Here is a 14,217-nt window from a genome sequence, read left to right as displayed (position 1 = left end):
ATGTTATGGGCCTGCCCCACTTAGGCGATTTTTTGGGGGACTACAGGCGAATGGTTTGTTAGCATTCATAGCAAAAGGGTTTGAGTATAGGAGCAGGGAGGTTCTACTGCAGTTGTACAGGGTCTTGGTGAGACCACACCTGGAGTATTGCGTACAGTTTTGGTCTCCTAATCTGAGGAAAGACATTCTTGCCATAGAGGGAGTACAGAGAAGGTTCGCCAGACTGATTCCTGGGATGGCAGGACTTTCATATGAAGAAAGACTGGATAGACTTGGCTTGTACACGCTAGAATTTAGAAGATTGAGGAGGGATCTTATAGAAACGTACAAAATTCTTAGGGGTTTGGACAGGTTAGATGCAGGAAGATTATTCCCGATGTTGGGGAAGTCCAGAACAAGGGGACACAGTTTAAGGATAAGAGGGAAGTCTTTTAGGACCGAGATGAGAAAATATTTTTTTACACAGAGAGTGGTGAATCTGTGGAATTCTCTGCCACAGAAGGTAGTTGAGGCCAGTTCATTGGCTATATTTAAGAGGGAGTTAGATGTGGCCCTTGTGGCTAAAGGGATCAGGGGGTATGGAGAGAAGGCAGGTACAGGATACTGAGTTGGATGATCAGCCATGATCATATTGAATGGCGGTGCAGGCTCGAAGGGCCGAATGGCCTCCTCCTGCACCTATTTTCTATGTTTCTATGACCGCAAAATTTTCAACATGTTGAAGTTGGTTGACGTAAGTGCTGTCGTAGGTTGTCGCCAGGTGTCGTAGGTGAATTCCATTAAAACTAGTCCCTGGCAGTCGCCTAAAGAGTCGCCTAAGTGGGACAGGCCCTTTAGAATATTATGTCCAAGGCACTAAAGTTAGGAATTTGAGGCATTGTGACTCCTGAATTCAGTGCCATTCTTCCTTCCCTGAGTTCTCCTGAGCAAGTTATTTGTACTCTGTGTTTCTATGTTATACAAAGTAAAATACCAGGTTTTCTACTTTGAAAAAAATGCTTGAGAAGATTTTGAAAAGTCTGGGGTGTGCAGATGCTCCTGCCCCTGTAGACCAAGTACCACTATGGCTGTGTCGGTGTTAGACATTAAAGTATTCTTGAAGTCACACTCCTGGGGTGAATTTGGGGCCATAAGATACCAAATGCAAGTTTAAATGTAGCTGGATTGTTCTGCATGTCAATCTTGGGTAAACGTTTTAAGGAAGAAACATGACCAAAATATTTAACGCAAGATATAGGGAAAGATTAGTTAGTTTAATTGAGTTTAGTTTATTGTCACGTGTACCGAGGTAAAGTGAAAAGCTTTTGCAGCGTGCTATCCAGTCAGCAGAAAGACAATACATGATCACTACCGAGCCATTTACAGTGTACAGATACATGATAAAGGGAATAACTTGTGATAGGATGGCTCAGTTGCCTGCCACAACTAGAGAGCAGTACTGAACTACTATCTACCTCATTGGAGACCCTCAGACTCTCTTTGATTGGACTTTACTGAGCAAGATACAGGTCCTATGATGTCTTGAGACTGCTGATTTGATCTTTGGTCATTTTTCTGCCTCAAAATGTTAACTCTCGGCTACTTTGCTCTCCGGATATCCGCCTTGCTCTTCATATACTCAATGGTCCAAAACCTGCTGCTAAACTGTGCGGCTTGCGGTCCTGTGGTGACCTGACGTGTTTATCATATAGATGTTAGCCAGTGCACATGAGTACAGAACCCTTGCTAGTTGATGGTTCCTCAGTGGTTTTATGGCTAGGCTTCTTGGAAATCCAATTGGGAAGCACCAATGCTGAACTTGAGGACATGATGAGTGAAATAAACTAGAAGTTAACGGAACAATTCTTAGTTCTAGTCAGTGTATGGGCATCAACCAAGACATCGGGGCGTGGGAATTACACCCACCTGAATGCAGGGTGATAATTCTTCTACATTGCTGCATCCACACCTGGAGTATTGCTTACAGTTTTGGTCTCCTAATCTGAGGAAAGCCATTCTTGCCATAGAGGGAGTACAGAGAAGGTTCACCAGACTGATTCCTGGGATGTCAGGACTTTCATATGAAGAAAGACTGGATAGACTCGGCTTGTACTTGCTAGAATTTAGAAGATTGAAGGGGATCTTATAGAAACTTACAAAATTCTTAAGGGGTTGGACAGGCTAGATGCAGGAAGATTGTTCCCGATGTTGGGGAAGTCCAGAACAAGGGGTCACAGTTTAAGGATAAGGGGGAAATCTTTTAGGACCGAGATGAGAAAAACATTTTTCACACAGAGAGTGGTGAATCTCTGGAATTCTCTGCCACAGAAGGTAGTTGAGGCCAGTTCATTGGCTATATTTAAGAGGGAGTTAGATGTGACCCTTGTGGCTAAAGGGATCAGGGGGTATGGAGAGAAGGCAGGTACAGGATACTGAGTTGGATGATCAGCCATGATCATATTGAATGGCAGTGCAGGCTCGAAGGGCCGAATGGCCTACTCCTGCACCTATTTTCTATGTTTCCATCCCTTACTAAATGTGCCCAAGTGGATGTGTTTATTCAACATTCCTAACTACCTATTCCCTTCCTCCTTGCAGGCTATTGATTGGAATGCTTTGTTAACGAGGAAAGTAAAACCCCCATTCCAGCCCACAATCCAAGATCGGGAAGACGTCAGCAATTTTGATGAAGAATTTACCTCAGAGGCACCAGTTCTTACACCACCCCGGGAACCAAGGATTCTGGTTGATGAGGAGCAGGGAATGTTCAAGGAATTTGATTACATAGCAGATTGGTGTTAGATGCGACAAGCAAACTTTCATGGAGTAGAAACTGTGAATTCATAGCTGACTGTAGCTCACAGAGAAGCCCTGATTGAGACAAATAACGGATGATTCCAGTCTCCGACTGCAGTCTGTGCCATCTGTAGTCCTCCAATTTCATGCAAAATGAAGCTCTTTGAAAAAACAGTGGCAACGTCAAGCCTTTTTGCCCCTCTGGCCATCAGGAAAGTTCCCTCCCCTCTGCTGGACGTCACCTTGATGCGCTCCTTCTGGACAATGCCAGGAAATTCCAATGTAGACTTGCACTGTTCTATGTGACTGTACTACAGGAACTCTCTTCTTACTATGACCTGTTCACTTTATAAATGATAGTTGCCTTAAATTAGGAGAGGGTGTTGTTTAAAAAAAAAAAAAAAAAAATCATTCCTTGGGCTAAAATTGAAAAGGACTTTCTCTGCCGTATTACCACTGCAGTTCGAGGTGCTAACACACTACAGTATGGTCACTCTGGGCATATGGGCAGCTGTCTTGACTGCTGATAGAATTACTGCGTTTGACCAAACCACGTGTGCTTTTTAAACAAACTGATTACCCGGCACAACATTTGGTCCCAGATTATGGAAAATCTAATTTGATGCCTTACCGTAATACTGTAAATTTTAATTGTATTTATTGTGTAGAATTGCAATATGCCTTAACTTTGTGAGACAGCACTAAGTGCTTCCAGAGAGAGAGAGAGAGAGAGAGAGAGAGAGAGAGAGAGAGAGAAAGAGAGATCTTTTGCAGGTACTGAAAGCCTACCAAAGCCACTTGCCAAATAGCAACACCACCTCATTGTGCTCCTGGATCTGTATGTAACATGGTGGGCACCGGCCGATCGGCCCACTAGTTTCATGAAAAGAAAGTTAGTTTTATTTTTTAATGTCTGTTTGTAAGTCTTACTCCTGAAGTGTGAGGAACTAGTCATCAGTGCGATCCTTCTCTTTCATTCACACTTAAACTTTCCATAACATGGATTATTACTTACGATGTACACGATCAAAGAACGCAAGATTTTTTTATAGTTCGTAACATTATCCAGTGGATCATTTCATATTATCTGCTGTACATGACAACCGTACTCTCAGCTTCTAAGTTCTTATGGAAATGTATACATGCTGTAAGTTTGATAATTGTATTTTAGTTTAAAGTTCACACAGATTTTTATAGTGTTCACATTTAGTACATAGTGGCCATGTAAAAAAAACCGTGTTCTGAAAAATAGTCGGTCAATATGACTTCTAAGTGTTGGACCATTACAATGCATAGATAATGCAATGACTCGGCAAAGCTCGACAGACTATCAAAAGCAGTTTGATTGTTTTCAAGTGTAAGGAAAAGCTTTTCTGCTAACAGCGGAACCCATGTCAAAAAACTGCACATGAAAAAACAGCCACGTAATTTAAACATAAGCTACTGTTTTCCATTCCTCATTTTATCCTGTCCTTTCTGTCGCAAGAAAGTGACTCTAGCAATAAACACTGCAATATTTGGAACAGCAAATGTACATTTTTAGAAAGAAGACCATGTAAATAAGCAAGATTAATTAATGAAAGTTTTAAATAGTTTTTTTAAAAAGAAGTAAAACAGCTAGAAAATGTCTGTTTCCAAAGTGTATAGAGAGAAAAAAACTTTTTTTTTTTTTTTTAAAAGAAAATGAAATCATTAATGACGTAGGGGGCGGGGAAATACAGAGATAAGCTCAAAAGCACTCATTTTTATCTCTGTCCATTTTTTTAAAAACAAATGTTTTAGTCTGATTTTGGTTTATTAAGAATATTTTACATGATATATTCATTATAAAGTGGCTGCTCGGGCACTTTGTAAGAAAATAAGAAAGCATGTTTTGGAATGGTACACTACTATGCATTAACATTGCAACCGCCCAACAGAATCTTTAGTTGAGAAACACTGAAAAGGGTTTTGCAGTCATTACATATAAATGCACAAAATTAAAACATTTTAAGTAGGGTATTTTGTTTTGTGGTCCTCTTTTATGTGTACCTGCAATACAGTTCTTATTTTTTTACTTCAGCTGCTTTTTTTTTATTATTCCTCCTTTCGGTGTCCTGGCTATGCTTTGACAGATGGGAATTGTACGGATCGCTGCAAACCCCCACGATGATTGAGTCGAAGATAAATATAGAATTCCCCCCTCGATTCGTGCAGAGGGTGGTTGGGCAAATGGAAGAGGCTACCAGAGGAAGCTGTAGAGATGGGGGGGGGGGACAATTACACCGTTTAAAGAACATTTAGATCATTGTTTGAACAGAAAAGGTTTGGAAGGATACGGGTCAGTAGACATCACGGGGGTCGCCGTGGATGGTTGGGCCGAAGGGCCTGTTTACTTGCTGTATGATCACTGCAACCTGCGTTCGCTGCTCCAGCAGGATAATGAACCTGATCTTGGCACCATTATAAATCAGCGGCCTAACGCCACAAATGGTAACGGTCTGTAAATTGTTGCTTTCTCATTTTGGTATCTACTCAGACAAACTTGCCTCCCGTAGCTACAGCTGCATTGAGTTAAGAAGCTGGTCCTGTGTGCCTGCAGTCCTCGAGTTTTCAAGTGCCGTAAGTTACTCTGGGAAATTCTAATGAAAAAAACATTTCAGCATAGACACAGCCTACTTAGTCCATTTGACATGCATTGTTTAGTTCAATTTAGAGATACAGCGCAGAAACGGGCCATTCCGCCCACCGACTCCGCGCCGACCAGCGCTCCCCGCATCCTTACACTATCCTACACACATTTGGGACAATTTACAATTATGACAAGCCAATTAACCTACAAACCTAAACGTCTGACATTAGTTAGACTTGGAGAGATACCCGCATAGGAACAGGCCCACACAGACCACCAACCACCCATGTACACTAATCTAATCCAACTTTATTCTCTCCATATTGTCTTCAATGTTCCTCCAAGAAACGACTGCTCACCTTACACAAGGGGCAAATTTACAATGGCTAATTAACCTACTAACATACTGTTGTTAAATGTCCGTAATCCTTACAAATTGGGAGCAATTTCACAAAAGCCTACAAACTCGCACGTCTACAATTAACCTACAAACTCGCACGTCTCTGGAATGTGGGAGGAAACGAGCACCCGGAGGAAACTCACGCAGTCACATGAAGAACGTGCGAACTCCTCAGAGACAGCAGTCAAAGTCAGGATTGAACCTAGGTCGTTGGCACTGTGATGCAGTGGCTTTACAAGCTGCCACTGTGCCACCCTAAATCTGTGTATTCCTCCCAAATCTCGCCTTCTATTTCTCTTCCGTGCCTTTCCAGCGCGTAAAAGGAGGTACCACATTCTAATTGCATTTTGTTCAAGTTTCACCAGGATTGATTTTATTGAAGATTTTACAGAAGGGTCCCGACCCGAAGCATAGCCCATCCTTTTTCTCCAGAGATGCTGCCTGACCCACTGAGTTACCACAGCACTCTGAAACGTCACCTATCCATGTTCTCCACAGATGCTGCCTGACCCACTGAGTTACTCCAGCACATTATCATCTACCTTTGATATTATTGATATCTTCTGCTGTATTTATAGTCACTAGTTTTACACTCTCTTAAAAATAAGTCTCTTCTGTTAACCTTCAGGATTTTCCAAAATATGAAATAGCCCCTCTATATCTTACGGTGTGGATGAAGATAGGGTAGATCGAGCAATGTGGAAGAAAAATATTTGTGGCTGTTTCCGCCTTTGGTTCATTGTGAAGTTGAAAGCTTGCACAGATTTTAATTCCTGCCACACTGACCCGTACTGATTACCAATGAAGCCCCGCATCGTGTCCTTCCTTGCTGCTCTTCACCTCTCTTCCCTGATATCACATTTTCCTATCAATTCATTCATTGTAAAGGTCCCTGCCTCTTGAGAATCTCACCGATCGAGTCCTCAGTTTGAAGATAGACACAAAATACTGGAGTAACTCAGCAGGACAGGCAGCATCAATGGAGAGAAGGAATGGATGATGTTTCAGGTCGAGACCCTTCAGACCTCAGATTGTCTACCTTTGCCTAAAATAAAGCACAATACGTTTGATAGTTACAACCATGTAACAAATCATCTGCAAAAGGCGCTGCCTGATCTGGTTATCCTGAATTGTAAAGGTGCCTTTTAGCTTGATCAACACCACTAATGTTAAGCAACTATTTATTTGACCAAGATGTTGTACTTTATTCCCAAGTTATTCAGTGAAACTTAACTGGGCCAAGCAAACCAATATTATCCTGTTTGACCAACAGCTCCATTTCCTTCACACCACCAAGCAGCTTGTTTGCACTTGTGCTAACAGTGGTCATGTCTGTCTACGTGTCGGCTTTCATCTGTTAGCACAACTGTTCTGGACGCTGTTGCTTTCTTTCGTGTTTTGCTCCAGTAATCAACTGTGCTGTTCATCCCAACTTCAGACCCGCTGAACTCCACTTCACTTCCCCCTGAAACTGTTCCCTTACCCCAGAGTTTATTTGTTTTCGAAATACAGCGTGGAAACAGGCCCTTCGGCCATCGGAGTCGGCACCGACCAGCGATCCTCGTAGGGACAATTTGCAATTTTTACCAAAGCCTAGTAACCTACAAACCTGTTCGTCTTTGGAGTGCGGGAGGTAACTGGAATTATAGACCAGTTAGCCTTACATCGGTAGTGGGGAAGATGCTGGAGTCGATTATTAAAGATGTTATAGCAGCGCATTTGGAAAGCAGTGGTAGGGGGATCGGTCAAAGTCAGCATGGATTTATGAAGGGGAGATCATGCTTGACTAATCTTTTGGAATTTTTTGAGGACGTAACAAGTGGAATGGATAAGGGAGAGCCAGTGGATGTGATGTATCTGGACTTTCAAAAAGCCTTTGACAAAGTCCCACACAAGTGTGCAAAATTAAAGCACATGGTATTGCAGGTAGGGTATCGACATGGATAGAGAACTGGTTGGAAGACAGCAAGCAAAGAGTAGGAATTAACGGGTCCTTTTCAGAATGGCAGGCAGTGACTAATGGGGCTTGGTGCTGGAACCCCAGTTGTTTACAATATATATTCACTGAAAGTAAGCATGCAGGTACACCAGGCAGTGAAGAAAGCCAATGGCATTTTGGCCTTCATTGCCAGAGGAGTTGAGTTTAGGAGCAAGGAGGTCCTACTGCTGTTGTACATGACCCTGGTGAGTCCTGGAGTATTGTGTGCAATTTTGGTCTCCTAATTTGAGGAAGGACATTATTGCTATTGATGGAGAGCAGCGTAGGTTCACCAGGTTAATTCCCGGGATGAAAGAATGGGTCGATTGGGCTTGTATAAGCTGGATGAGAGGGGATCTTATAGAAACAAAAAATTCTTAAGAGGATTGGGCAGGGTAGATGCAGGAAAATTGTTCCCAATGTTGGGGGAGTCCAGAACCAGGGGTCACAGTTTAAGATAGACAAAAATGCTGGAGAAACTCAGCGGGTGAGGCAGCATCTATGGAGCGAAGGAAATAAGCAACGTTTCAGGTCGAAACACTTCTTCACAGCTTAAAACTAAGGGGTAGGCCATTTAGGACTGAGATGAGGAAAAACTTTTTCACCCAGAGAGTTGTGAATCTGTGGATTTCTCTGCCTCAGAAGGCAGTGGAGGCCAAATCACTGGATATTTTCAAGATAGAGTTACATGCTAAGGGAATCAAGGGATATGAGGGAAAAGCCAGAACGGGGTACTGATTTAGGATGATCAGCCATGATCATATTAAATGGCAGTGCTGGCTCGAAGGTCTGAATGGCCTACGCCTGCACCTATTTTCTATGTTAGCTTGGGCTAAACGTGTGGATGATGCGGCCTGTGTAATGGATCATCAATGTCAGAATCAGAATCCTCTCGCAGGCCAACAGTGCTTCTGCTCCGATTTGCTCCCAGTTCAATTCAGTACGTTCCAAGCAAGCTGAAAAATCTTCTATGTGGAGGGTTTCTCAGAGGCCAGGTTGGTGGTGTTTCTCCAGTACTTTGCCTGCTGTAGGTTGCACATGATTGCAGCCCATCTACCTCCAAGAAGATGAAAAAGTGTCTCGGCCCGAAATGTCACCCATTCCGTCTCTCCGGAGATGCTGCCTGACCGGCTGAGTTACTCCAGCATTTTGTGTCTATCTAAGGGGATGTTGATAGATGTCGCAGAAGCCCCAGTCAAGGCATTTGTTATTTTTGTCTTCATCTTCTACAGCTTCAAATGGATGGAAGTAGTAAGATACAAGGTCATTGTAACAAATGATCTGGGTAAACTTGTATTGAACTCGGATGGGATTAGGATGAGGCGCAAGCATTAAAGTGCACTGCCACCTGGTAACAGAACTTTGGAGACACAAGGTGGTGGAATTTTTAATGTGATGTGTCGAACTGAACTAATTCAATTACACATCACTGAATTGAGTGGTGCCCAAGAGAAAACACAAGAAATATCTGGTGTAAGTTCATGAACCAATGGCTCATTTCTCTTGGACAGCATGTGACAGCCTCACATTTCCCCTCTGCAAATTAAGTCACAGTAAACAACATTGTGTAACTTAAAAGTAAAAATATTCTGCAACAGTTCCACTTAATGCCCAATTACTCCAATTGATGAAGGTGCTAACGCCTTCTGGTACAATCTTTATAATGAAGTATCATGAAGCAAAGATCGTTTAAGGTATTGCTGTAATGAGGATAAGTTGCTTGTTAAAAAAAATAACAAGAAGAATCCTGACCTGAGAAGTCGCCTAACAATTCCCTCCATAGAGTTCAAGAAGGAACTGCAGATGCTGGAAGATCGAAGGTACACAAAAATGCTGGAGAAACTCAGCGGGTGCAGCAGCATCTATGGAGCGAAGGAAATAGGTGACGTTTCGGGCCGAAACCCTTCTTCAGACTGATGGGGGGTGGGGGGGAGAAGGAAGGAATAAGAGAGGAGGAGGAGCCCGAGGGCGGGGGGGATGGGAGGAGACAGCTTGAGGGTTAAGGAAGGGGAGGAGACAGTAAGGGCTAGCAAAATTGGGAGAATTCAATGTTCATGCCAACCGGACGCAAGCAACCCAGGCGGAATATGAGGTGCTGTTCCTCCAGTTTCCGGTGTTGGTCACTCTGGCAATGGAGGAGACCCAGGACAGAGAGGTCGGATTGGGAATGGGAGGGGGAATTGAAGTGCTGAGCGACCGGGAGTTCAGGTAGGTTATTGCGGACTGAGCGGAGGTGTTCGGCGAAACGATCGCCCAACCTCCGCTTAGTCTCACCGATGTAAATCAGCTGACATCTAGAGCAGCGGATGCAGTAGATGAGGTTGGAGGAGATACAGGTGAACCTTTGTCGCACCTGGAACGACTGCTTGGGTCCTTGAATGGAATTGAGGGGGGAGGTGAAGGGACAGGTGTTGCATTTCTTGCGGTTACAACGGAAAGTGCCCAGGGAGGGGGTGGTGCGGGAGGGAAGGGAAGAATTGACACGGGTTTTGTGCGGGTGAAATGTTGTGTTTCTTCAAGTAGGACCACACCTGAAGGCCTTCGATAGGGTGTAGAAGTTGAACAAAGAGTAAGGACTTGTCATGCAAGGAGATGTTTGAGAAAGAAGTGACACAGGATGTTGTGTGGCCAAGCTTATCTCCAGAGTACACCATGTAGACTGTGTGGAGTTTGCTCAGTGCAGTACTGAGGAAGTTGGTCCCGTTTCCACATTGTATGACTATGAGACTAGAGGAAACGCACAGGGTCTCAGGGAAAACGAGCAAACTCCACATAGACAGCACCCGAGGTCAGAATTGAACCTGGGTCTCTGGTGCAGTGAGGCAGGGGCTCTCGCCTCTGTGCAATGTGCTTGTAGTGAACACTGTAGTTGGTTTAGCAGAAATGGTTGGCCAGTAATTTAGGGGGTTGAATGCTTTGGCACATAGGTGATCTTTTCCTGGATCATATTGAATGTGAATGTTGTTCAGGCTGCACTTGATCAGGTTTGAAGATACTCTGACATCTCCTTAATCTACTCTGGACCCTCTCCAAAGCCAGCACATCCTTCGTCAGATATGGAACCCAATACTGCTCACACTATTCCAAATGTGGCCTGACTGTTGTCTTATAAAACCTCTGCTTTATAATGGAGGTCAGGATGGTCACTGTTAAACAAGACTGAGAGAAAATTGGGTATTAAAGTCAGAAAAGGACCTTGTAAATCAGCTGCAAACAGAGTCATGTTGCCTCTGTAGAAAAGCCTTAAATCTAACACCTTGATATGCCATCCTAATAAGTGTAGTTGGTTTTATTGTCATGTGTACCGAGGTACAGGAAAAGTTTTTTGTTATAAGCGGTTATGCCGTTCGTCATCCAGTCAGCGGAAAGACAATATATGATGACAAGCGAGCCGTCCACAGTGTACAGATACAGGATAAAGGGAATAAAGCAAATGGCATGTTGGCCTTCATAACAAGAGGAGTTGAGTATAGGAGCAAAGAGGTCATTCTGCAGTTGTACAGGGCCCTAGTGAGACCACACCTGGAGTATTGTGTGCAGTTTTGGTCTCCTAATTTGATGAAGGACATTCTTGCCATTGTGGGAGTGCAGTGTAGGTTTACAAGGTTAATTCCCGGGATGGTGGGACTGTCATATGCTGAGAGAATGGAGCAGTTGGGCTTGTATACTCTGGAGTTTAGAAGGATGAGAGGGCATCTTATTGAAACATATAAGACTATTAAGGGTTTGGACACGCTGGAGGCAGAAAACATGTTGGGGGAGTCCAGAACCAGGGGCCACAGTTTAAGAATAAGTGGTAGGCCATTTAGAACGGAGACGAGGAAACACATTTTCACACAGAGAGTTGTGAGTCTGTGGAATTCTCTGCCAAAGAGGGCAGTGGAGGTAGGTTCTCTGGATGCTTTCAAGACAGAGCTAGAGAGCTAGATAGGGATCTTAAAGATAGCGGAGCCAGGGGATATGGGGAGAAGGCAGGAACGGATTGGGGATGATCAGCCATGATCACATTGAATGGTGGTGCTGGCTCGAAGGGCCGAATGGCCTACTTCTGCACCTATTGTCTATTGTCTAACATATAGTGCAAGGTAAAGTCCGATTAAAGATAGTCCGAGGGTCTCCGTCTGTTTTAGATACTCAATTTCCTTTGGTTTTCTCATTTCATCCATCTAAATAAAGCAACATTGCAAAACGCTGGTGACATTTTTAAAAATGTTGGCTCTGAGTCCATATTTTATTGCAAGTAGCAAATTGCTACAATTGAAAGATTCAGAAGTTAAGAGCTAAAGTGCCTCTGCATTTAAGACGAGGCTGATTCAAAACCGAATTAAGAAAAATAAAATTCTGTAAGTGCAACACACAAAATGTAAGGTTTAGTCATTTTGTATATCGGCTTTTTGTTGAAGGAAGCAGAAGAAATTAAACAATGGTTTATTAAGGGTTTTGGAGGTGGTGATGACTGTGATCACAGTGGTGTGAATACGAGAACGGTTGTTGGACTGGGACCAATTGAGTAAATAGCTGGTGATGACAGGAGGGCTGAAGAGCAGTGAACAGAAGTGAAGTTCCTGGAATGCAGAGCGTTACAAACCGGAGCTGTGTCTGAACTGTAGGCGGGAGGCGATTCTGGGAAAGTAGCAAAGGGAGCATTCACTAGCTGGGAATTTACTTGGGTGGATTTGAGTGACGCTGGGGTCAGACAGTGCTCGGTGATGCAGCAAAGGAGAAAGAAACCTCCTAGTCAAATGAGTCAGTTGTGGTGGGAATGAAAGAAAAATGAGGGTGTGACAAATATCTAATTATTTGGAGAAAGCTGAGCTAGCAGGGCTCAACAGCTCCATCTGTAGGTGGAACAGGGCTAGTCAGGCAATGGGGCAGAAACCTTTAAGCCTCACCCGCTGAGTTCCTCCAGCATTTTTATCTAGCTCTGACAGAAACCTTGTTCATGTTTCAGCCCCTTTGCCAGTTCTGATGAAGGGCCCAGCCACTGTTTTATTTTCCGAAAGGTACCTGCTCATTTTGTCCAACAATTCCTGCCTTTTATTTCAACACTTGTTGCTTGATTATTGTTTCAACCTAAAGAATCTTGTCTTTGTTGCTTAAAGCACATCAATGCGTCTACTTCCTGAGACGGCTTCGGAAGTTCGTCATGTCCCCAACAACTCTCACCAACTTCTACAGATGCACCATAGAAAGCATTTCATCGGGATGCATCACAGCTAGGTTTGGGAACAGCTCCATCCAAGACCGCAAGAAATTGCCGGGAATTGTGGACACAGCCCAGACCATCACACAAACCAACCTCCCCTTCTGTTGACTCCATCTACACCTCACGCTGCCTCGGCAAGGCCAGCAGCATCATCAAGGACAAGTCGCACCCTGGCCACTCCCTCTTCTCCCCTCTCCCATAAGGCAAGAGGTATAGAAGTGTGAAAACCAACACCTCCAGATTCAGTGACAGTTTCTTCCCAGCTGTTATCAGGCAACTGAATCATCCTACCACAACCAGAGAGCAGTCCTGAACTACTATCTACCTCATTGGTGACCCTCAGACTATCCTTGATCAGACTTTGCTGGATTTACCTTGCACTAAACGTTATTCCCTTATCATGTATGCGTACACTGTAAATGGGTCAATTGTAATCATGTATTGTCTTTCTGCTGACTGGATAGCACGCAACAAAAGCTTTTCATTGTACTTCGGTACACGTGACAATAAACGAAACTGAAACTAAAATCAGGAAGAGCCCTGTTCACAGGCATGAGATCAGGTGCAGCTGGTTTGGGATTAAGGTCGTATTGCTGGAAAACAGGATCCAATGGGCAAATTAAACCAAGATTGTAAATCTGCAACAGTTGCTGGTTTACAGCGACAGAGACCTGGGTTCGATCCTGACCTCGGGTGCTGTCTGTGCGTTTAAAGCGGCGATTGGTCGGTTCGTGATTAGTAAGGGCGTCAAAAGTTGCTTGGAGAGGGCAGTGGAATGGGGTTGTGAGGGGAAATAGATCAGCCATGATTGAATGGCAGAGTAGACTCGTTGGGGTCAAATGTCTTATGAGAAGTAGAAACTTCGTCCCATAAATAGTGTATATCAGAGATAGATAAAACTGGACATTGATTTAAGGTTGGGGGGGGCGGAGATTTAGAGAGATTCTGGGGACCTTACTCGCTCAGTACTGAACTACTGGAATAGATTGCATGTGGAGGAGATTAGAGTCACTGATAGCATTTACGTGTCTGTATGAACAATAGAATTATGAGTCATTTAAGCTACAGGCAAAGTGCTGCAACATGAATAATACAGATAGGTGAGTACTAGTCTGCATGACTTGATGGGCTGAATGGCCTGTTTTCCATGAGAAAGACTTTAGTTGTTGGAATCTTGAGTTAAAAAAAGTTCTGGAGGAACTCAGCAGGTCAGGCAACATGTATGGAGGAAATGGACAGACGATATT

General features: G+C 43.7%; 1 protein-coding gene across 2 annotated transcripts in view; it reads left to right on the top strand.

Annotated features, from left to right (window-relative positions):
- Positions 1-4,834, top strand: part of pkn2 (protein kinase N2) — a 122,642-nt gene extending 117,808 nt beyond the window's left edge. For both annotated transcript variants that reach the window (XM_033029006.1, XM_033029005.1), the window contains exon 22: positions 2,578-4,834. In XM_033029006.1, the coding sequence (XP_032884897.1) occupies positions 2,578-2,781 (204 nt within the window). In that variant the 3' untranslated portion in view covers positions 2,782-4,834. The remainder of the gene's footprint in view (positions 1-2,577) is intronic.
- The last annotated feature ends 9,383 nt before the right edge of the window (positions 4,835-14,217 follow it).

The sequence above is a fragment of the Amblyraja radiata genome, chromosome 10 (assembly GCF_010909765.2).
Source record: "Amblyraja radiata isolate CabotCenter1 chromosome 10, sAmbRad1.1.pri, whole genome shotgun sequence".
Lineage (NCBI taxonomy): Eukaryota > Metazoa > Chordata > Chondrichthyes > Rajiformes > Rajidae > Amblyraja > Amblyraja radiata.
The sequence above is the reverse complement of the archived record's forward strand: the minus strand, read 5'-3'. Positions and strand labels throughout refer to the sequence as shown.